Source organism: Tenrec ecaudatus, chromosome 10 (assembly GCF_050624435.1).
Source record: "Tenrec ecaudatus isolate mTenEca1 chromosome 10, mTenEca1.hap1, whole genome shotgun sequence".
Taxonomy (NCBI): domain Eukaryota; kingdom Metazoa; phylum Chordata; class Mammalia; order Afrosoricida; family Tenrecidae; genus Tenrec; species Tenrec ecaudatus.
The window spans coordinates 7,130,600-7,152,625 of NC_134539.1; the positions used below are offsets into that span (position 1 = coordinate 7,130,600).

The following is a 22,026-nucleotide window of genomic DNA, read 5'->3' on the forward strand; positions in this document are numbered from 1 at the left end:
GAAGGTGAGGCGTTTAACTTCCCAAAGAGTTACCAGTCTTGGGGATACGCAAGGAGAGTTCTACCTTTCCCTGACTCAGAACTGACTGGACAGAAGTGAGTCAACTGTGAGAGATATATTTTTTCACAATAGCACTAGAGAAGGGGTGGGCTGGGGGCACTGACGTCAGTCGGTATTTAGCACCTTGAACTCACTACCGTGTGTGGGTTCTAGCTAGTAACCATCTTTAGGAAAGGGCAGCACAACTCCGGGAAGAAGCCGCCTCTCTCCAGATGCACAGTACTTTCGCTTTCCTACTCCCCGAGCCTTACCGCGGGGAGGGGCGCTGGGGTGTGGGAACGTCCCCGCCCAGCAAGCGGGGATACATTAGGAGGAGGAGGCCGGGGTGCGCATTCTGTCACCCGACCCCACACCGCGCCCGCCGCGGGCCAGGTAGGAGGGGCTGGCTGGCTTCCTCCAGGGTCTTCCCTGGGCTGCTGGGTGCTTTAAAGGCGGTGAGTGTGTGTGTGGGTCACATGGAATCTCTCCTTAGACCCTTGTTGGGGACCGAGGAGATGGGCCGGGAAGCGTACTGGCTTGTGGAACTTGTGGGTGGGGGGGCAGGGGGCGGGGAGAGGGGTGTGCGCGGGAGGGGATGAGAGGAGCAATACCTGGTAGGGGGTTAATGTGAGCACAATGTATTTGCTTTGTGACCTGGCGGGACTAGGTCAGTCTGTGGTTTTTAAGTAAGCACCTGCCAGTGGTCCTAGGTAGCCAGGTCTAGAGAGAAACGCCCCCCACCGCCTCCCAGCTGGAAGCCGGGGTCCCAGACTGCCTAGCAGTCCCTCTGCCACCCTGCAGAGCTGCAGCTCCTGACCTGCACCCTTGCCCTGCACTGGTGAGGTGCAGATTTGGAGGAGAGGGTAGGCAAGGTCAAGTACACTCTTAAACCAAAATGCCCTCTCAAGGGTGGTTCATTAAGACCACTCTTCTGCCCACTCCTCCCAGATGCCCCACGTTAATATGGTTATGATGTTGTTCAGCTGGTGAGCAGCAAATAATGCTTCATGTCTTCTCTGGATGCCTTTGCTTGGTGAGCTGAGCATCCTTAACCAGCCATTTCTATGATTTTATTTTAAACTATCTTAAACATATATTAAGTTGTTTTTTCCTAAGTACTTTTATTGGGGGCTCTTACATCTCTTATCACCATCCATACATGCCTCCAGCGTGTCAAACACATTTGCACATATGCCACCATCATCATTTTCAAAGCATTTGCTTCCCACTTGAGCCCGATAGCCGCTCCCCATTTCTTCCCCCTTCCTCCCCCGCCGCCTCACGAACCCTTGATAAGTTTTAGATTATTATTTCTGTATCTTACATCGTCCTCCATCGCCCTCAACCAATTTTCCGTTATTTGTCCCCTGGAGGGGGTTCTAGGTTGATCCTTGTGATTCATTTCCCCTTTCTCACCCTCCCTTCCCCTAATCCTCCTGGCTTCTCTACTCTCCTTGTTGCCTTTGAGGGGTTTATCTATCCTGGATTCCCTGTGTTGCGGGCTCTTGTCTGTACCCAGTGTGCATGTTCTCGTCTAATCCGGTTTGTAAGGTAGCATTGAGGGGTGAAGGAAGCATGAAAGAACTAGAGGAAAGTTGTGTGTTTCATTGGTGCTATACTGCACCCTGACTGGCTCATCTCTTCCCTGTGACCCCTCTGTAGGGGGATGTCCAATTGTCTACAGATGGGCATTGGGTCTCCACTCCATGCCTTCCCTTCCCAAATTCACCGTGGGTATGATTTTATTCTGGGTTTTAGATGCCTGATACCTGATCCCATTGACACCTTATGATCACACAGGCTGGTGTGCTTCTTCCATGTGGGCTTTGTTGCTTCTCAGCTAGATGGCCACTTGTTTATCTTCAAGCCTTTAAGATCCCAGACACTATATCTTTTGATAGCCAGGCACCTTCTTTCTTCACCACATTTGCTTATGCACCCATTTTGTCTTCCGTGATCATGTCGGGAAGATGAGCATCACAGAATATCAGACTGTTGGAACAAAGTGTTCTTGTGTTAAGGGAGTACTTGAGTTGAGGCCCAAAGTCCATCTGCAACCTTAATTCTTAACATACAGATATGAGTACATAGTTCTATTACCCTCTCATGATATATATATATATATATATATATATATATATATATATATATACACACACACACACACACATACACACACAGATGTACATGCCTGTATTTAGGCCTCTATAAATGTCCTTTGCCTCCTGGTTCTTTTCTCTATTTCCTTTTACTTTCCTCTTGTCCCACCATCATGTTTGGCCTTCATTCAGGTTTAGTAATTCCTCGCTGCTACATTGCCCTTGATTGAGCCCTACTAGGTATCCTATGACCTTCCTTCCATTGATTTCAGTTCACTTGTTCCCTTGTCCCTGGGTTTCTCCCCCGCCCCTTCTCCCATATCCCCCAGAACCCTTGGGCCCGTTCTCTTCATCTCTGAATTATTTATCCTGCCTGTCTTATCTAGACAGACATGCAGATACATTAATGAGTGCAAAAACCAGGCAAAGCCAAATAAAACAACAAAGGAAGTAAAAACCAACAAAACAATAACAAAAGCAAAAAACACACACAAAATAACAATAACAAAAAGAAAGCCACTGACAAAAGTGGAAAAGCCTATAAAAAGTTCAAGGTCTGTCTGTTGGCCTTTACGAGTGTTCCCAGTTGAGTCTGATGGGGCGCCACACTCTGTCTCCCAAGTCTACTTTTGGTATTCCATTTGTATGATTTTTAAGAACTATTTAGATATTGCTCTTCTGCCTTCTGTATGGCTCCAAATACCACACCTACTGCAGTGGGACTGACTGACCCCAGTGAGCCAGAGTAGGACTTCTCCCCAGGGTTTCCAAGGTGGCATACCTATATAGGAGCAGAAAACCCTCCCACGGGCAGCTGGTGGGTTTGAACAATGACCCTGTGGTTACCCCCCTGTGCCAACTGGGCTCCTTTGCATATGGTTTGCGAGGTTTGGGTATGTGTTTGCGGTTTGGAGTGCTCCTTAGAGGCAAGGATGGCAAGACTTGATCTTACATACTTTGGATATGTGGTCAGGAAAGACCAGTCTCTGGATGAGGACATCATGTTTGGTGAAGTGGAGGGGCAGTGAAGAAGAGAAAGGCGCTCAAGGAGATGGACGGACACAGTGGCTGCAACAATGGGCTTGGGCACAGGAGCCATTGTGAGGGAGGCGCAGGACCGGGCAGAGTTTCATTCTGTTGTGCACAGATCGGTCGCTATGACAGGTAACCGCAGCCAAGTTCGGAGAGGCAATAAGAAGGAAAATTTTGTCAATATGGGCATGGCACAAGAAAGAAATGATGTCAATAAATGAACAGATGGGTTGGAATATCGTGAGATCAATTTTTGTTAACTCCCTATTCAAATAGTTCCATGAGGATAGTGACTGACTCTGTGCTTCCCGCCCCCTCCCCTTCCCCCAGTAGTGCCTGGCTCAGAGGGATGCTCAATGGATGATTGCTGAATGAAAGAGTAGACTTTCAAGCCAGATGGCAACATAAATGTAACCTAGGTAACTGCCTCTGGAGGTAGACCTCTGTGCCACTCACATTTTCACATGGGCGAGGCTGGCTGCTGCTCCCATCAAGAGTTAGGGACTTGGACGTGTTTCTATGAGTCGGGATCCAGTGGGAGGTGTGGGTTTGCTTTGGGTTTAGTGCTCCTCTATGTAGGGAGTAGAATTTCTATTTGCAACAGTGAGAAGCTCAGGAAGAGAATTGACACTTAGGGATAACTGGGGAGGTTGGGAGAGGGAAGGACAGGGCTCTGTAGTCAAGGAGGGAGGATGTGACAAGGAGCCAACTGATAAGGGAAATGGACCAGCAAAGGCAGAAGTCCCCAACAGATGCTCTTTGGTTTGAAATGTTGCGCGGGGTGGGGTGGTAGAGGTCTGGAGAGTCACCCTGCAGGAAGACATGTGGACTCCTTGAAAGACTTAGTGCAGTGTCTCCTCGTGTCAGAAGCGTGGGTGCCAGAATGGGTTAGGGGTTGGACTGCTCACCTTCAAGGTCAGAAGTTCAAAACCTACCTAGCTGCTCCTCCGGAGAAAGATGAGATGTTCTACTCTGGTAAAGGTTTATCGTCTGGAAAACCCGAAGGAGCAGTTCCACCCTGGCCTGTTGGGCCGGTATGTGACGGTACCAATTCAATAGCAGTGAGATTGTGCGGATTTCCTTGGCTGAGAGCCCCAGGTGGTGGTTGTGTGTCAGACTGCTGACCAGGAGAGCAGCAATTCAGAACCACCAGCTGCTCTGTGGGACAAAGAGGAGGTTTTCTATTCATATAAAGAGTGACCGTCTCAGAAACCCACAGGGCAGTTCTACTCTGCCCCATAGCGTGGCTATGAGTAGGTATCATCTCAATGGCATTGAGCTTATCCATTCATTCATTCATTCATTTTGGCCCTGAGTTTTGAGTGATCTCCTTGTCTGGTTCCGAGTGGACATAGTAGAACTTTTCCAGGCTTGTAAATAAACTTTAACCTGCCCTTCTGGTCATTCACCTGGTTTTATACAGCTCTGGGATGTTAACTGAGAAGCGGCTGCATTTCCAAGTTCACAGAATCAGTCACTGACCAGTTATCAGAAGACCATGTCCATTAGGGCTGCCAAGCCCCGTGCTGTGTTGGTGTTGACTCTTGAGTGAATCAGACTTCTTTTTCTGTTTTTTATAATCAGGCCATTACAGAAAGATGGGGATATTTGCTGCCATTACGTTGATGAGCTACTGCCATTTACTGAACGGTAAGGCATCGTGAGTTTGGCTACCTTCAATATTTTAACCCTGAGTTAGAAATTACAATAGTAATCAGAACAGATGTAATACCTTTACAAAGAGAACATTCTACCTTTTTTTTTTTTTCAAAGTAAGCCATCCGTGTCATTGTACAAAAGGGGAGGGAGCATGGAGAAACTGAAATAAACAAAATGCTCCCATGGTCCATTTCCCATGGGTAACAACTGAAAATATGTGGGGAAATGGTGTACACAGACTGTGTGCGTGCGTTGTAAGCAAGGATCATTCTGTCCACCTTGCCCTGTGACCTGCCTTTCCCAGTGGAAAAATTTAATTATTCAGGAACGTGTCAAGGTCGCATAGAATGGGATTCATCCTAAGACTCTCCTCCTACATCTCCACACCCATTCGCCTCTGGCCGGAGAACTGGCCACGCGTTGAGGTAAGCAAGAGGAGAGGGAGAAGGCAAATGCTGACATTTCTGTAGGAAGCAAAGTTGCCTTGGTAATAAATATCCCACCGCCGGGCACTGTGTCCCAGTACATGTATGTTTAGGGATTATAAGAGGACAACTTATTTAAATCATTCTATTATTCTCACTGAGGGATGGGACAGAAGAGGCCCAAACCAGGCTTCAAACCCAGTAGGTTATAAAATGGTACTTTAGATAAAATGGTATTTTAGGGAAATAAGTCCTTAAGTAGAATCACTGTTCAGGTGACTAGAGCAGGAGCCCTGGTGGTGTAGTGGTTATGCATTGGGGCTGTGATTCTCAAGGTCAACAGTTCAAAACCACGAGCCTCTCTCAGGGAGAAAGACTGGACTTTCTACTCCTGTAAAGAGTTAAGGTCTCTGAGATCCACAGGGGTGGCGGTTCTACCCTGTCCTCAAGGCTCAGATGGCAGTGTGTTTGGATTTTACGTGACCAGAGAAAGTGGTTGTCAGTTGGGCGCCCGGTTGGTAACTTCCTGGAGGACGGTGCCTTCTCACGCAGGTGGCTTCTCTTCCTTTGTCAGCATTCACCGTCAGAGTGCGCAAGGACCTGCACGTGGCCGAGATTGGTGACAATGTCACCTTGGAATGCATATTCCCGGTCGAGAAGGAGCTAGACCTGGCTGTGCTCGTGGTCTACTGGGAGATGGAGGATAAGAAGATTATCCAGCTGGTGCAGGGGCAGGAAGACCCGGAGGTGCAGCACAGCAGTTTCAGAGGGAGGGCCCAGCTGTTGAAGGAGCAGCTCAGGCTGGGGAGGGCGGCCCTGCAGATCCACGATGTCAAAATTCGGGACGCTGGGGTCTACTGCTGCCTCATCAGCTATGGAGGAGCCGACTACAAGCGGATTACTCTTAAAGTCAGCGGTAAGAATGCCCAGAAGTACAGCTCACTGCCAAGGCGCCCATACCCACTCCTAGCGACCCTGCACGGCAGGGTGGAACAGCCCTCTGGGTTTCCGAGACTGTCACTATGGGAGTAGAAAGGTCCATGATTCTTTCTTCTGAAGAATTATGATAGGCACGGTCAACTGCCCTCCCATGGATTCAGGCTGTTTCATCCTTGGGAATGCTAGCCTTGCTTTCTGGTAGACCAGCAGCCATCTGTTCATTGGTTCGTTTATTCGGTCATTCACACACACACACACACACACACACACACACACACACACCAATAAGCATTTCTGGAGCACCTCCTATTGGACAATCATTTGAACAGTTAGTTAAGTGTTTAACTGTTAACTAGAGTGGTGGTTTAATGTCCACCTAGTGGTGCCTCCGAAGAAATTCCTGGTGATCTACTTCCGAAAAATAATTGGCCAGTGACAAACCCTATGAGTTCTACTCTGACACTCACAGGTGACCGTGAGGTGGGATTGACTCAGTGGTAGCTGGAGCCTGCAGACCAAGAACTGAGTAGGACAGGATCATGGTCTGCCGTGGGTTCAAGGCCAAGCTCTCGGCCATGGGGTCGATGCCGACTCACAGCCACCTGAGAGCACAGTGGGGAGCCGCGCCGGGGTTCCCGAGACTGTCACTCTTTTCAGTAGAAAGCCTCGTCTTTCTCCCACGTTTCCTGAAAACCAATTCCTTTTTAAACTTTGTCATGATTATAAACCATGCCCGGGCATGCATACCATTCAGCTGCCACCCTGTTGTTTTGTTGTTGCTGTGCACTATTGATGTTTTGCACTGTTGTTGTTGTGCACTGTCATTGTTGTGTACTGTCATTGATGTGCACTGTTGTTGTGTGCTGTTGTGTACTGTTGTGCACGGGCGTTGCTGTGTACTATTGTTGTTGTGCAGTCATTGCTGTGCACTGTTGATGGATACTGCTGTTGTGTACTGTGCACTGCTGACCTGATTCCGGCTCAGCCACCCTAGAGGACGGGCTGGAATTGACCTGATGACAGTCCTGAGTCTGCAATCTTTTTTATTTTAAGGAAGGTTTACATTTATATACTTCCATGAATCCATAACCTTAGTCAGTTTCCAACACACCTTAAGGTGTTTTCTGATACCATTTCATGTCAGCAAACACATTCTTCTCCCCTCAGGTTAAACTTCATTTTGACTTATTTCATACATATCTCCCTGTCCCTACTGCCCAACCCCTGCCACACCTAAGTTAAGATGTGTTCACTTATTATGATTAGTAACTTACCCTCCCCACCCCACCCTCCCTTCCTCTGGCATCCCTCAAAGACTGTTTTCATGTGAAAACGTTTTCTTGGGTTTTAATGATAGTGGTCTCATACCACATGTGTCCTTTAGTGATGATCTTATCTCACTTGGCCCAACGTCCTCCAGTTCATCTGTTATGAGGCACTCCCACAGACTTGTCGTTCTTCTTAGGCAACACAGTGTGTGCGCACTACAGTGTGCTTGTCCATCCTGCCGCTAACGGGCATGGAGGTGGTTTCCATCCTCTGTTGTTGGAACCAGGGCTGCCGTGACGATGAGTGGGCATCGTGGAAGCTGCCAGGGATCACAGACAATGTCTACTCACTTCCATTCCAAATTTCCACAAGTCTTTTCCTCGGGTGTCTACTCCTGTCATGACACTATTTCTCTGGGACACACGTCAAGTTGTGGGATTACTGGGTTGTATGCTGTCTTTATTCCCAACATTTGACGAGAATGCTGCACTGTTTTTCCGCTGCATGGTGAGAGAGTCCCCGTCTTCCCACAGCACCATCACCATGCTACCAATTTGCTTGTTTGCTTGAACTTGGCTATGCGTGCGAGGGTGAGATGCTATCTCATGCCTCCCCTGATTAGCGTAGCTCTCCTGGCTGACGATCATGAACATTTCTTCATGTTTGTCGCCCCCTGGACGTCTTCTTGGGTCAAGTGTCTCTCCGTGATATCTGCCCATTTTGGATTTGGGTTTTGGGTCATTTTGTGCCGAAGGGCTGAAGCTTTCTGCACACATGAGAGATTAGCCCTGTGTCTGCTATGTCATTGCCAACATCCTCACCCCCATAGTCTGTGGGTTCTCTTTTTTACTCTTTCGGTGAAGCCCTTTGAAAGGCTGTTCTCCATGCTAGCAGACCACCAGACCCTTTCTTCCACAGAGCCCCGATGGGTGCAGACCACCAGGCAATCGTGAGCAGCCGGGCTCTTGCACCACTGTGCCATCAGGCCCCTTTCCGATACCACAGAAGGGAAGAAGTATCCCATCATCACCCCATCTTCCCTGGGGCCCTTAACTAATAACCGTGTGTGTGTGTGTGTGTGTGTGTGTGTCCATCCATCCTGCCCCCAAATGCCTTTGTTTCAACTGCTCTTTCATTATATACGTGTACCAACGATTTCCTTTTTCCTTCTTCTGAGCATTTCTCTGTCAGGATGGAATAAATAGATTAAAAACACGCCCCAGTCAAAAGCTCTCCGAGGTCAATTTGCACACCGAGTGTGAGAGGCGGGTCTTCCTCAGAGAGGCCTGACCGGTGCTCTGGGGCACACAGTCATCGCGAGGAATCGAGACCAGCGGTATCTTGGAGTACTGATGAGGAACTTGCCAGTGTCAGTTCCTGGGAACTCATCCGCAACTAGGTCATTGGGCTCGCTTGGATTCAAAGTTCTGGGTGACCGCCAGCCCAGTGCAGGAAAACACCTTTGCTGATGGCCTCTACTTTCACTGATACGATTCATAGAACTGAAATCTGACTGTGCTCAAGCGGGAGCATCCAACCCAACTTTCCACGAAGAACAGAAATCCCCCGTGCAGGGTCCCCAAAGAACCCTCTGCTCACAGACCTCTCCACCCCCCCCCACCCACCCCCCACACACACGCCAGGACCCCTGCCCACAGCCGGGTGAAAGGACTCTCTAAGGCTGTGTGGAAATTTCCCTTCATTGAACCCCGCTCTAGAATTATTTGCCTGCTTTCTTGTAGAAAGGATGACTTTAAATCCTTGACTACCCTTAAATCAAGGAGTTCTGGTGGCAGTTCAAGCCCACCCGCTGTGTCAAACGAGAAAGATGAGGCTGTCTACTCGCATAAAGATTCACAGGCTCAGAAACCCTCGCTGAGTCAGAGCCAACTGGCCGTGGGCTGGGCAGAATGAAATCAATGGTCCTGTGAGTTTTCCAGTCCTAGGCCAACCACCACCAACCTGAAGGTCTGTGATGTAAGTATGATCCCATCATAAAGGGATCATTGGTCATTAGAAACCACCCCTCCCCCACCGGATGGGGGTATGGGAATCTCACCCACTTCAGGGTGCATTCCGGGCCTCTGAGCCCGGCTCAATGAACCCAGCTGTTGTCAACAGTACACCATTTGTCGTGGTGGCTAGGTTGAGTTTCCATTGAATTTTTTGAAACTCCACTTCTCCAGAATAATGAAAAACCTCTTGGGGAAGGAGGAGAGAGAAAGGGGTGTGGGGTGGGGGGTTATGTGTTCAGTGTCCCCCTCAGTCTAGCAGCCAAAGCTGAGCATAGTTCAAAGCATTAGAGAGATGATCTGATCAGGTTGTTGGGTGCCATCGAGACGAGCCTTTGAAAACCCAAAACCAACCCTTCTGTGGAGTCGACTCGTAGCGACCCTATAGGGTCTACCTGGGGATTCCCGTGGCTGTAGCTCTTTACAGGAGTGGAAAGCCTCGTCTTTCAACAGCAGAGTAGCTGGTGGTTTCAAACTGCCGGCCTTACAGTTAGCAGCCCAGCGTATAACCAAGACATCACCTGCGCTGCTAGCCCTCTGGGGGTGGGGGCGTTTCATTACTCAGCAGGGCTGAAGCGGGGAGGGAGGGGACGCAGACCCCAGGCTGCGTTTCCTCTTGTGGGAGGAGGCGCCCTCCTCTGCCTCAGTGCTCAGGGACTGGGAGCCCTGCCCGTGAAGTGGAGAGCGGTGTCCTTCCTTCCAGTACACTCTGACTCATGGAAAGCCCTGCTGCGCCAGGGAAGAGAGGGTGGGTTTTCCAGCAGTAGGTCGCCAGGCCTTCCCCCAAGGTGCCTCTGGGTGAATGCTCATTGCCAGCCTGTACGCTGGCAGCCCAGGCGGAGAACCGTTTACACTTGCCTGGGACTCTGCCAGGTCGAGGAGATGCGAACTCCTCTTGGCCCCCTGGGGTAGAACAGAGCTGGCCTGGGAGCAGACCCTGGGCCCTTCGACCCCCTCAGAGCACTGGGTGGGTTCAGACTGTGGACCTTCCCTTGACGGCGCCCTGGGGCTGCCGCCCTGTGGGCTGCCTGGGTGCTTTGGCTCATGCAGAAGGAAGTCTGGTCTTGGGATGACTCTAAGCAGTAGCTCCGGGGGGACAAGTCAGACAGAGGACCTACCGGACCGAGCGTCTTGTGAGCGTCGTGTGTCTTTGGCCTGTCTGTTTGGTGGCTAGATGACTATGTCAACATTCCAGTCCTGTTCTTTGCATACACTGGTTTGGGGGCTGGAGTTGATGGCACAGTTACAGCTTCCGCCTCCTGTCTGGACAGGTGTCCAGGGTCCCCGGAGCACTGCCTCAGGGCAGCAGAAGCTGGGTGGCCTGCTGGTGCATGTCAGTTTTGCAAGCAGGCAAAGCAATCAAGTGCTTGCATGTCCTCTGATGCAAACGATTTCCTTGCTATGCCAGGATCTTGTCTTCCCATCACTGCAGATATGTAATCACCCAGCTGCCCATGGGGGTTTAGTCAGCATGGAGTTTCAGGGTGAAGCATTTCAAAACTGAAAGAGTTTAGTTCTGAACTCTCTCACCTGTGGTCATCCGTGGGGCTCTGTGGAACCTTCTTTGCGGTGAAACTGAAATACCAGACTCCCGGCAGCTGCCCTTTCATTGAGAATATTGATGTCCCTTGATCGCAGAATTTACCAGCAGGGAAAATGCAATCTATCCCATGTCTGCTTCCCAGGTCCATGAGTGGGATTAAGATATAAGAAATAAAAGCAAATGTTGGGTGGTTATTTTGATCAGTGCAGGGGTTTTCGCGTTGGGATGCTAACCGCAAGGTCAGCAGTTTGAAACTCCAGCCCCTCTGTGAGAGAAAGATGAGGTTTTCTACTCCAGTAAACAGTGACTATCTCAGAAACCCAGGGAGGTGTGGGGGGAGCAGTTCTCCCCTGTCCTATAGGGTCACCATGAGTCGGCATGGACTCAGTGGCAGGAGACCCAAGTTTGGGTAGAAGGATTGAGGCGCTGCTAAGAGAATGGAATCTCGGGCGCATTACTCTAAGACAGTGTTTCCCAGAGGGCTCATGGAAGGAGCCACGTCACTGCACAAGCAGACCCCAGATGATGGACTATCAGCTCAGTGCCGACAAGTCCATGCCGAATCATAACGAGTCTCTAGGAGAGAGCACAACTGCCCCTGTGAGTTTCCGAGACTGTGACTGCTTATGGGAGCAGAAAGCTCCGCCTTTGTCCCAATGTGGCCTGTAGGACAGCGTTTTTCATTGCTGGGGGGATGCTGAGTAATTTTTTTTCCCTAAAAAGAGAGTGGTAGGTCAAATAAATGTGGGGACCTATGCAGCTAGTCTGCGGCATTGGACTAACGGCAGGGTGGGCGGTTCGAGCCCCACACCCCCAGCTGCTCTACTGTCTGAGATGAGGCTGTCTGTTCCAGGAAGATTTATCATCTCAGAGACCCAGTACAGGGTCGCTGTGAGGTGGAATAGACTTCGTGGTGTGGGTTTCGTTTGAGGGTTGTTGTTTTTTGTTTGTTTGTTTTTTAAGGCAGACGGCACCAAGCGAAAGCTCTGACTTCTCTTTGTTCACACCTAGCACCGTACCGCAGAATCAACCAGTGGATTTCTCTGGATCCAGTCACCTTGGAATACACGCTGATGTGTCAGGCTGTGGGTTACCCCGAGGCGGAGGTCATCTGGACCAGCAGTGACCACCAAGTCCTGAGCGGCAGGACCACTGTCAGCAAAGGGGAGGAGGAGCTTCTCAATGTGACCAGCATGCTGAGGGTCAACGCCACGGCCAGCGAGGTCTTCCACTGCACATTCCGGAGACCAGGTCTCCAGGAGAACAGCACAGCAAAGTTGGTCATCCCAGGTAACATTCGGGATGTCGTCTCTGTGGCAGGCACCCAGCACTGGCCCCCTAGCTCCCACCCTGCTTGTGGGAGGCGCTCAAGGTTTGCGGAAGGAATAACGTGACAGTCGCCCAAAAAGCACCCTGCCTCCTCACGTCATATAGTCAGCAACTAGCAGAGGTTGGCAGTTCAAATCCGCCTGCCACTCAGCATGAGAAGGATGAAGCAGTCTGCTTTTGTGAAGATTCCAGCCTTAGAAACCTGTGGGGAGTTTCACTTCTTCCTGTAGCGTCCTTCTGAATTGAACCAACTCCATTTGGAACCAATTGGGTAGTCATTGAATATGCCTTATGTACCAGGGACACTGAGGGGCCCACGTAGCTTGGTCATTACAGCTGGGCTGCTAACCACAAGGTCAGCAGTTTGAAACCACTAGCTGAGGTTTTCTACTCCAATAAAGAATTACAGTCCCAGAAACCCACAGAGGCAGCTCTACCCTGTCCTCTAGGCTCGCTGTGAGCCGGCATCTGCTTGATGGCAGGGAGTAGGGTTATGGTTACCTATGTTAGTTTGGATAAAATAAATGATAGTGTTTAAAGGTGTTCGTGTCTCTTTAAGACACAGATCCAGCTACTTCTTATCCTCCTGTCTTCAGGAGGGCATGCGTGCCAAGAAGCCCAGCTAGGTGGGCTGGGGCTTCCATGTCAGCCCACTAGGGTTCTGAGAAGCACGTCTTACCCCCTGAGCCCAAGAAGTGTTGACAGAAAAGCTCGGGGCACTTCAGAGCAAACCACCCAACAGTGGGATAGAAGCGTCAGAACAGACTAGACAATTCAGAGATGCCCCGCCCCCCGGGCATGCCAGCCCTGAAGTCCCAGCGTGGCCTCTGGCAAGAACTCTCTAATGGGCCCTGCCCTCTAAAAGGAATTCCTGTGCAGGCAGATGGCTAGTCAGCTCTGCAGCTAGTCCAAAGGGTGGGGCCAGAACCTAGGCAGAGGCACCCTGAAGTAAGGTCTGGCAATCCACTCAGGGAGAAGCAGCCATGGAAGCCTCAGGAGCACAGGGTAGCTGACAGGTGTGGGGTCACCGTGAGTCAGAATGAACTCCATGGAAACTGGTTGGGGGTTTTCGTTGTTGTTTTTCATTTTTTGGAGGGTGGTGGTTTTTACTGTTTCACAGCTGTTGACCTAGAGCCCCTCATTCAGCTGGTGGCTGACCCACAGGACCTCACTTAACCAATCTGGGGCTCAGAGTTGGGGGTTAGGGCACCTGAGAGGAGGACGGTAGCGACCTTGAGGACCATGCACAGTGGAATGGAAGGCTGCCTGGCCCTGAGCCATCCCTGAGGTCGCCTGCAGAGGGGACTGCGGTGGTCCACAGGGTCAGTCACCAGACCTTTCTTCCAGCCCACCTCAGACTGGAATCATAGGTGCACGGGAGCCTCCACAGACAGATGGGTGCTAGCGACACATGAGGCTGGAAAGCAGTTCCAGGCTCCTGCACCCCAAACTCAAAGCCACACTCACTGCCACTGAGTCTCTGGAGACATATAGTGACCCTATAGGCCAGAGTAGGACTGACCCTGTGGGTTTCCACGACTGTAACTCTTTCAGGGAGTAGAAAGCCTCCTTTTCCTCCTGCAGAGTGACTGGTGGTTTTGAACTGCTGACCTTGTGGTTAACAATCATCGTGTAACCCACTATGCCACCAAGGCTCCTTGGGCTCCTGCATAGAAGGCGAGAATTTTCCCACCAAAACTCCACTGTCTCCACCCCAACCCTGACTGTGGCTTTGAGACGCGTATGAGACATGTGTACTCGAATCGTGCGCCACGAGACAGAGGCAGGCTGGCTGGCTACTGGGGTGGCTTTACACTTGGGCCGTGTGGACAGGGTAGTGGGTTTCAGTTCCCCACGGAGCTGCAGGAGCGGGCTGATGGTGAGAGGTGGGGTTGGCCACCCCTGAGTCTCCACGAGCCACACCACCCTTTCCTTGCTGCCTGAACCCCCGGGCAGAGAGGCTGGTGGGAGGTGTCCATGGATGGGTTTTTCCAGATGTCCAAACTACAGAGAGAGGGAGAGAGAAATAGAGAGAGAGAGAGAGAGAGAGAGAGAGAGAGAGAGAGAGAGAGAGAGAGAGAGAGAATAACAAGCCCTGGCCCTCACTCACTAGCACCTGTGGGGGAGCAGGAGGGCATCAGTGCCCAGGGGCCATGGTCACCTGCGCCCCGTTGGCTGGCTTCTCCATTAAAGAACGGACAGGGAATGAAGTCATGGTGCTGCCTGGAGCCTGGAGCTTCCCCTCCCCATGGCCCTTGCTCTGTGAGAGCCTTCGCCTCCTGGGAAACACTTCTGGCGTCAGGAGGGGTCAGGGACTTGCCCAAGAGCCAAAGCTGCCGAACTCCGAGGCCACCTAGTTCAGCTCCCTGGCTTTCTTTCCAGACTCTGGGCTGCTCCCATATGTCCAGGCTGCCCCCACTTTCTTGCCTGAGTACACACACACCACCACCACCACCACCCTCCCCTCAAGGCTGATGACTTCCTGGGTCCCCTGACCTTCTCCTACAAGTGCTGACGCTGAGTCTCTCTGCTTGCTTTTTCAGAGCTCTCCGTCCCCCCCTCCCAAAAGAGGACTCACCTGACTATTCTAGGAGCCCCCCTACTGTTCTCCGGGGTGGTATTGAGCTTCATCATCTACCTGAGACAAAACGGTATTGCCTTTATTGCAGTGGTTTTCTGGGCAGCACAGGGAGGGGGGGCGGGAAGGGCCCCAGGGTGGGGGGTTCCTGGTTCTCAGAGTGGCGTTTAGTCGGCAGAGTCAGGGATGGGAAACATCCTGCCGGGTGCAGGCCAGTCCCTCCTGCAGTGAGCCTGCCCACCCAACCTGGGGAAACATGGTGTGCAGGATAGTCCTGGGGACACCACGGTGGAGTGCGTGAGGGCCAACAGAAAGGCCAGCAGTGATAACCCGCAACACTCGCTCAAGGGAGAACAGAGCCGGCACTCTGCTTCCGGAACGGTCGACAGCCTCCGAGAGCGTCTGGGGGCAGCTCTACCCTGTCCTGCAGGGTCACGATGAGTCGGAATGGACACTCCTGCTAAACTCCCCCTCTGCAGACCTGGGGTATTTGTACCGTGGAGTATTTTGCAAGACTTCTGATGGAGGACCTGAAACCGCTTTTAAGACAATTTGCATGCATTTATTGCTCCACCTAACCCATGGGAGCGATTAAAATCAAGGACGATTTAAAGCATCCAAATAATGCCCTCCCCTTTTAAGCTGATTCCGAATAAACTCTTCTCTCAATAGCCAGGAGCCTTAGCGGCATGGTGGGTGACACGCCGGGCTGCTGAGCCACAAGGCCGGCGGTCTTAAGTCACCGGCAGCCGCTCGGAGAAGATGAAGCAAGCGCTGTGCTCCCGCAGAGAGCTACAGCGGCGGTTCATAGGATCGCACTAAGCCAGGCGCCCGGCAGAAGGCTTCGCTTTCGGTTTGCAGTACTTTGAGAAGCATACCAAGCGAGCCAGTGGCAACTGACTGGTTTACAGACAGGTTGTTGCCAAACAAGGAAGCAAGAAATTGAAGGAAATTCCACTGTCCTTGAGGAATTCCCCCACGCCCTTTAGGGCGGGCAGGTCAGGTCAGGTCAGGGAAGGGGGCGGAGTCACTGGCTCACTGGCCGTTCTCAGGAACTGGTTGTGAGCAGACCTGGGACACTGAGTCAGACAGAATGTCTGGGCCACCTTCTAACAGCAACTCATCCTGGGTGGGATCGGTGATAGGAAATCATTGTTTCCACCTTCCTCTGTGGACAGTGAGCAGTTGGGAAAACCAGTGGATGATGGAGTGCCTCCGCAATGATTCCCCTCTGAGGGAAAGAGGCAAAGGGAAAGTCTCCCACTTTCCACGGGGTTCTTCCACCGAAGCCAGAGTTGTGATACCAGTCCCCTGTGTGTGTCCACGGTTTCCCTTTACTTGAAGGAGCGCCTTTACAGCCTGGATAGGCTCTAAGACATCTCCTGCTTCAGTCTTGCCCCTTGGACCACTGCTTAGGACTGAGGGATAAGGAATCTAGAGGGATTTTTTGCTTATTTGTTTGTTTTTTAAAGAAGCCCACTCTAGTTGTTTACACGGCCCATCTCAAGATATGAAATCAACCCCATCCTGTTAAACCTGCCATCCATGTGATCCTCTTTCCTTTTTATTTCCTTCACGATTATTGCTGTTTATTATCAGCAGTTATCAATCTGAACTTTCTTCATCTTTGGGGGTTAGCAACATCCTCTATAAACGTACAGATAGGATGGCTTCAGCCAATTACCCACTGCCAACCTTGTAGGCCATGCACATTGCTAGCCAATGAAATGTACCAACCGCAAACCCAAATAAAACGCTGGACTTTGCCGCAAGGGCAGTTCGCTGTGACAGGAATGTGTCGTAAGTCACGGAGCCGAGAAACACAGTCACATGCCTTACGAGGTTGGGAGCAATCTTGGGACCCGTGGAAGGAGGAAGCCCACCAGGCTTCCTAGGGGCTCTGGGGTAAGACCTGACACTTCAACCCGAGTCTCTGTGTGGGGTTGTGCTACTTAGAAATGAAATGATAACCTTTGCCTTTCCTTCTCCAGGGAAAAGCGTGGATGTGGAAAAAGGTGGCGTCCGAGATGGCATCTCGAAGGAGTATCATGGTAAGTGTGTACTGCTCTCCTGCCAGCCCCTCCCCGCAACGGGACCAATTGGAGAATGAATGAATGAGTAAGGAAGGAAAGGCGTTGTGTGTCCGGTACTATGTTAACTGCTTCATGTACAATTTTTTAATATACCCCGCAAAATTCAAGAGAGAAAATACTAGTGTGACCTCATTTTCCAGGAGAAGACAGAGGGTCCAAATGCCCCTGAGACATAGCAGTGGTAAAAGATGAAGGTCAGGCTCTGAACCTCCAGTCTGGCTGTGGGACCTTCTGTGGACCCGGGAGCTTTACACTCTTTGCCCGAATGTCAACATCGATGAAGGGCCAGACACCCCTCCCCGGGATGACTAACCCCAGAGGGGAATAATAGAATGACTTCGACATTTGTAAACTAGTTGGAAACCCAGGACAAGGGTTTAAAGGGCTCTCACTTCTCCTGGACAAATTCCGGGCAGGTTTCACAGCCTCTGTTTGTGCTGTGAAGCGAATCAGCCAGTGCCGCCCGGCTGGCCCATCGTGGTGGCCACAGTGGCATTTTACAGGCTGGGCCAGGGGTGGCGATCGTCACCCTAAGCTGAGCAAGACTTGAGGTTTCCCAAGATGCAGGACTTGGGGTTTTAAAACCAGGACCGTCCTGGGCACCCAGTCAAAGGAGGAAACGGCCGCTTGCTCAAATTGCAAGCATATTATGTTGTTGTTGTTAAATTCTGAATCGCAGAATGAAACACCGACCAGTCCTGCCCCGCCCACACAATGGCGCTTATGTTTGAGCCCGTTGTTGCAGCCACGGGGTCAGTCCGTCTCCTTGAGAACCTTCCTCTTATCCGCTGCCCCTCCACTTGACTGAGCAGGAGGTCCTGCTCCAGGGACTGGTCTTTCCTGACAACACGCCCAAAGCACGTGAGACGAAGTCTCGCCATCCCCGCCTCTAAGGAGCGCTCTGGCCGGGCTGCTTCTGAGCAGATCTCTTTGGTCATTTGGCAGCCGCGGGCCTGTCATTATACTTCGCCCACACCGTAGTTCAGCTGCATCGGTTTTTCGTTGCTCCTGTATTATATCCCCTAGAAAACAGGCCTCTAGCTTTTCTCTGACGGCTCCATGTAATAGATGTGCTTCCTTCTCTACAGACACAGCGTTTGGGGAGACGTAGACCGGCCGGCAAACGCCTTCCTGGAAGCAGGGTGTCTTGGCAGGTGGTGGGAAGCCGTCAGAGCTCCCAGTGAACAGGGATGGAGGAGAGGACAGCGGGCTGCAGAAGGCGCAGGACTTGGCCGACACCCCCGCACAGCAGATGGAACCTGTGCGGGAGAGGCAGAAGGAGACTGCGGAAGATGGAAGAAAAAGCGGTCACCCGCATGAAAGGCGCTTCTTTGCACCGAGCCCCATTCCTCCCAAAGCGGGCGAGGAGCCCTGGCTCAGAGGTCAATTGCTGCCCAAAGAAGTGGCCCTGGTCCCCAGGCCAGAGGACCCTGCGTGGCTCGCCCGCCAGTCTGGATGCTGAATGATCTGTGGGCGGGGGCAAGATTTCTTTTGCAGGAACATGGAAGTAGATCTGCAACGGGAAGCATGCGACCAAACGGTCCCCTGCACCTGTCTAGGCACCCGCCTTATTTCTCTCGAGGCTTCCCTGGCTTGAAAAGTCTTCGTCTCCACGCTCACGCAGCCATGGAAGCACCTGGCCTGTGCACGGGTCAGCTCCGCAGCGCTCTGGCCCTCATGCTGTACCCGATCTCATGTCATCACAGTGACAGCCCTCTGGGGGGTACCCATTGTCCAGTTGAGGAAATCCAGGGGAAAGTTGCTTTCCCAAGCCAGTGGCTTGGGAAAGTTGCTTTCCCAAGCCAGTGGCTGGCAGGCTCACGGGATACAGTCTGCAGGTGTAGTTTACCCTAAGCAGTTAGTTTTGTAGACAACCGTGTACCAAGCACCCTGCCCAGGCAACCCCCATGCCAGGTGCCGAAGCCACCGAACTGAGAAGACCCAATACCTGTATTCAAGGAACTCGTAGTCTAAAGGGGAGACGGACAGGAACCGGCCTGATGTCGTTGCGTGAGACACTGGGAGAATGGTAGCAAGAGGGTCAGGCAGAGGAGGGGCCCCTGAAGGTGGCTACCACTGTAGGCCTGGGAGTGATGAGACCCCAGCACTTTAATAGCCAAGGCAGTTTCCGCTTGTGAAGGGGCCAGTGCTTAATGGGATTGTGAAGAATGGCTCCTGAGCTCTTTGCACAAGGTTGCTTCCAAACCGTGTGGGCAGGTGGGATTTTCCCAGGTACTTTCTGAAGCCCTGCTTTGTCTCATCATGCTCACCTCTATTTACTCGCCTGTCCTGTAACCTGCTGCTTATTTAGCTAACACTAGCATTATGGAACAATCCTTCCTTTTAATGTAAATGCTATTGAATTTGAATCCATTACCAAAACATCAATGATGTAACTTTCCAGCAGTCCAGCAGTGGCTCACCAGGAAGTCACTGCCACCGAGTCAATTCTGACTCATGGAAACCCGATAGGACAGGGTGGAACTGCCCCTGTGGGTTTCTGAGGGAAACTCTTTACAGGAGTAGAAAGTCTCGCCTTTTTCCCAAGGAGTGGCTGGTGGTTTCGAACTGCGGACCTCACAGTTAGCAGTGCAACTTATAACTGCTATGCTACCAGGGCTCTGAAGCCCAATGAGGGACTGTGAAAACGTCCTCCACCCAGTTTCCCTGCGTTCTTCTGAGAATAATCCAGGCTGTGAGATGACACGGTGCGTGTTTGCATGGGCTCTGTCTTGGGTCCTCAGAGTAACATGTTTGGCGGCTGCCGTGTGCTTCGCTCCGTCGAGTCATGGCTGTGTGATGTCTTTCGTAGCAGCCCCCTCGGAAGTTGAGGCTTTGGGAAGTCGTGAACCGCACCTTGTTTGCTTTTAGATCACGGTTTCCATAGCTTCTCGAGGCTCCTCCACGACGCTCGGAACATGCTATCTACCTACACCCCCTACCGTTGGACAGCAGCATGTGCTTGCTCAGTGATGGTCTTAGGGTGAGGTGATGTTGGCTTTGCTCAGAGAGAGGCCTTGGGCCCCCAGGATCCACAGGGACGGACCTTTGATTAAGCCTGTGTGGCAGAATTGGAGCTCCTGAGTGGTGGTGTTATGGCATTCAGCTGCTCACCAAAGGGTCAGCTGTTTGGGTCCACCCCAGAGGCACTTTGGAAAAAAGGTCTGGCCGTCTACTTTCAGAAAAGCAGCCACTGACCACCTCAGGGAGTCGGCCCCACACCTGGTGTTAGGGGTTCCCTGATGGAATCATCCTTAGCACAGCACCACCGCCCGCCCCCAAACCCCAAACAGCTCGCTTCCTCTCGCGTGTAAACTTGCCTTTGATGCTGTGCTTGCCAAGTGGCATGTCCTTGTGGAGACCCGGGCAGCATGTGCTGACAGTCATTGCCCTCCACCCTGATCTGTGCCAGAGAAGAGCCATGCGCCCGCTGCATCCCCGGAGCTCCTGTGGCCTCGTCGCCACCCAGGCCTCCTGAAAGCCGGGTGACCAGAGGAACCATCGTCGCGCCCATGTGAAGGCTGCAGGACACCCCACCCCTGCATCCTTTCTGTTGGCCTTTCTTGCACACGGCTCCTGTTTCTGGCTGAGAGAAGCTAGGGTTCCCAGGGAGCCGGCCAGGCAGCCTGCTCCTCCGTCCCAAGCCCACACACCGCCTCAGCACCTTGGATGTTTACGGCACTGTATCTCCTGATTTGCCTTGCTGGGTTGTGTTTCTTTGTAAGGCACATGGGCAGACATGCTCTAGATTCCGTGTGGCCACTGTTTTGATGCCTGCATTAACTTAATAAAATGTATTTATTTTACCTTTTTTCCCCTCTTTAAATCATTTTATTGGGGGCTCGTACAACTCTTATCACGGTCTATGTATCCATCCATTGTGTGTCAAGCACATTTGTATATTTATTGCCATCATCATTCTCAAAACATTTGCTTTCTACTTGAGCCTTTGGTATCCACTCCTCATTTATTTTGGTTCTTAAGACATAGCAGCCCGTCCATTTCCTTGTTTTCTGTAGAAGTAAGTTAGCATCTCTGTGGAGATGGGTTCTTGGGAGTCACTGTAACAGCCTCTCTAGGCTCAGTGTTCTCATACTCTGTGCTTATCTGGCCCCACTGGATGATGCACATGCTCGGCTGCTAAGAGGTTGACCGTTCGAATCTGCCCAGAATTGCCTCGGAAGAAAGGCCTGGCAATCAGCCACTGGAAACCCCGAGGAGCACAGTTCTTTGGCACATGGGGGGCGCCACGCACCGGAGCTGACTCAAAGGCACCTGGTGGTGGTGGTAGTATTTGCATGCCACACTATTGATGAGAAGTGCCAACAGCTGGTATGTGAAAGAAGGGAAGAAGTCACTGAAAACTTGTGTCCTCGATAGAGAGGACTCAGGATGATACTGTGAGGTTTTCCAGAGACAAGAGGCAGACCTTGAGTTAGTAGAGTTATTGAGGGAGGTGAGGTTCTAGGGAGCAGGTAATCAGAGGAAAGGAGGTGAAAGGGGTTTAGGATCGCAGCATAAAGAAAGGTTAGAGCTGCCCTTTGTCTAAAGCCAGAGAACTAGCGAACTCAAAGGGCCAGGAGCCAGGAAGGTGTCCCCGAGACCCTAGGTGAGTAGGGATAAAAGAGAGAGAGAGGACAAAGGAAATTCCACAGTATTTATGTTTTGGGGCCATCTATTAATTTTGTAGACGTGATGACTCCCATGCATCTTTCTGGTTGGTGCCGATAACTCTATTGGGCCGGACCCCAGCTGATAACACTTAATCGATTGGGAAGATGGGCAGAGTAAGCTTTGGAAACAGAAGCTATGTCTCTGCTGTCTTCAGTAATGCTGCCATGCCACCGGACCCTAGAGAAACCAAGAAAAGAAGCAAAGTTCGCTACCAACTGAAGACCTGCGGAGGTAGGGCTGGGAGAGGAGGGGACTTTCCACCAAGAGTGTACCCAGAAGGGAGACCCACAGGAAACAGATTGATTCTTAGCAGCAGTTTTTTTCTGAAAGTGAGC

The 22,026-nt window shown here is 51.5% G+C and overlaps 1 protein-coding gene across 2 annotated transcripts; it reads left to right on the top strand.

Moving 5' to 3' along the window:
* Positions 1 to 236: 236 nt before the first annotated feature.
* Positions 237 to 21,357, top strand: CD274 (CD274 molecule). 2 transcript variants are annotated; one of them, XM_075559891.1, is made up of 7 exons: positions 237 to 432; positions 4,755 to 4,820; positions 5,829 to 6,170; positions 12,029 to 12,307; positions 14,890 to 14,997; positions 16,916 to 16,975; positions 18,106 to 21,357. In XM_075559891.1, the coding sequence occupies exons 1-7, from the start codon at positions 273 to 275 to the stop codon at positions 18,126 to 18,128; spliced, it is 1,038 nt and encodes a 345-aa protein (XP_075416006.1). In that variant the 5' UTR covers positions 237 to 272; the 3' UTR covers positions 18,129 to 21,357. The 2 variants fall into 2 exon arrangements, with proteins under 2 accessions (XP_075416006.1, XP_075416007.1); XM_075559892.1 differs by having other exon boundaries at positions 360 to 494.
* The last annotated feature ends 669 nt before the right edge of the window (positions 21,358 to 22,026 follow it).

What these genes read in the sequence shown, in the direction of transcription:
- CD274 (XM_075559891.1), top strand. Translation starts at nt 273, where the DNA reads ATGCACAGTACTTTCGCTTTCCTACTCCCCGAGCCTTACCGCGGGGAG. An exon ending in CCGCGCCCGCCGCGGGCCAG is followed by an intron (nt 433 to 4,754) that starts GTAGGAGGGGCT and finishes TTTTATAATCAG; the next exon opens with GCCATTACAGAAAGATGGGG. An exon ending in GATTACTCTTAAAGTCAGCG is followed by an intron (nt 6,171 to 12,028) that starts GTAAGAATGCCC and finishes GTTCACACCTAG; the next exon opens with CACCGTACCGCAGAATCAAC.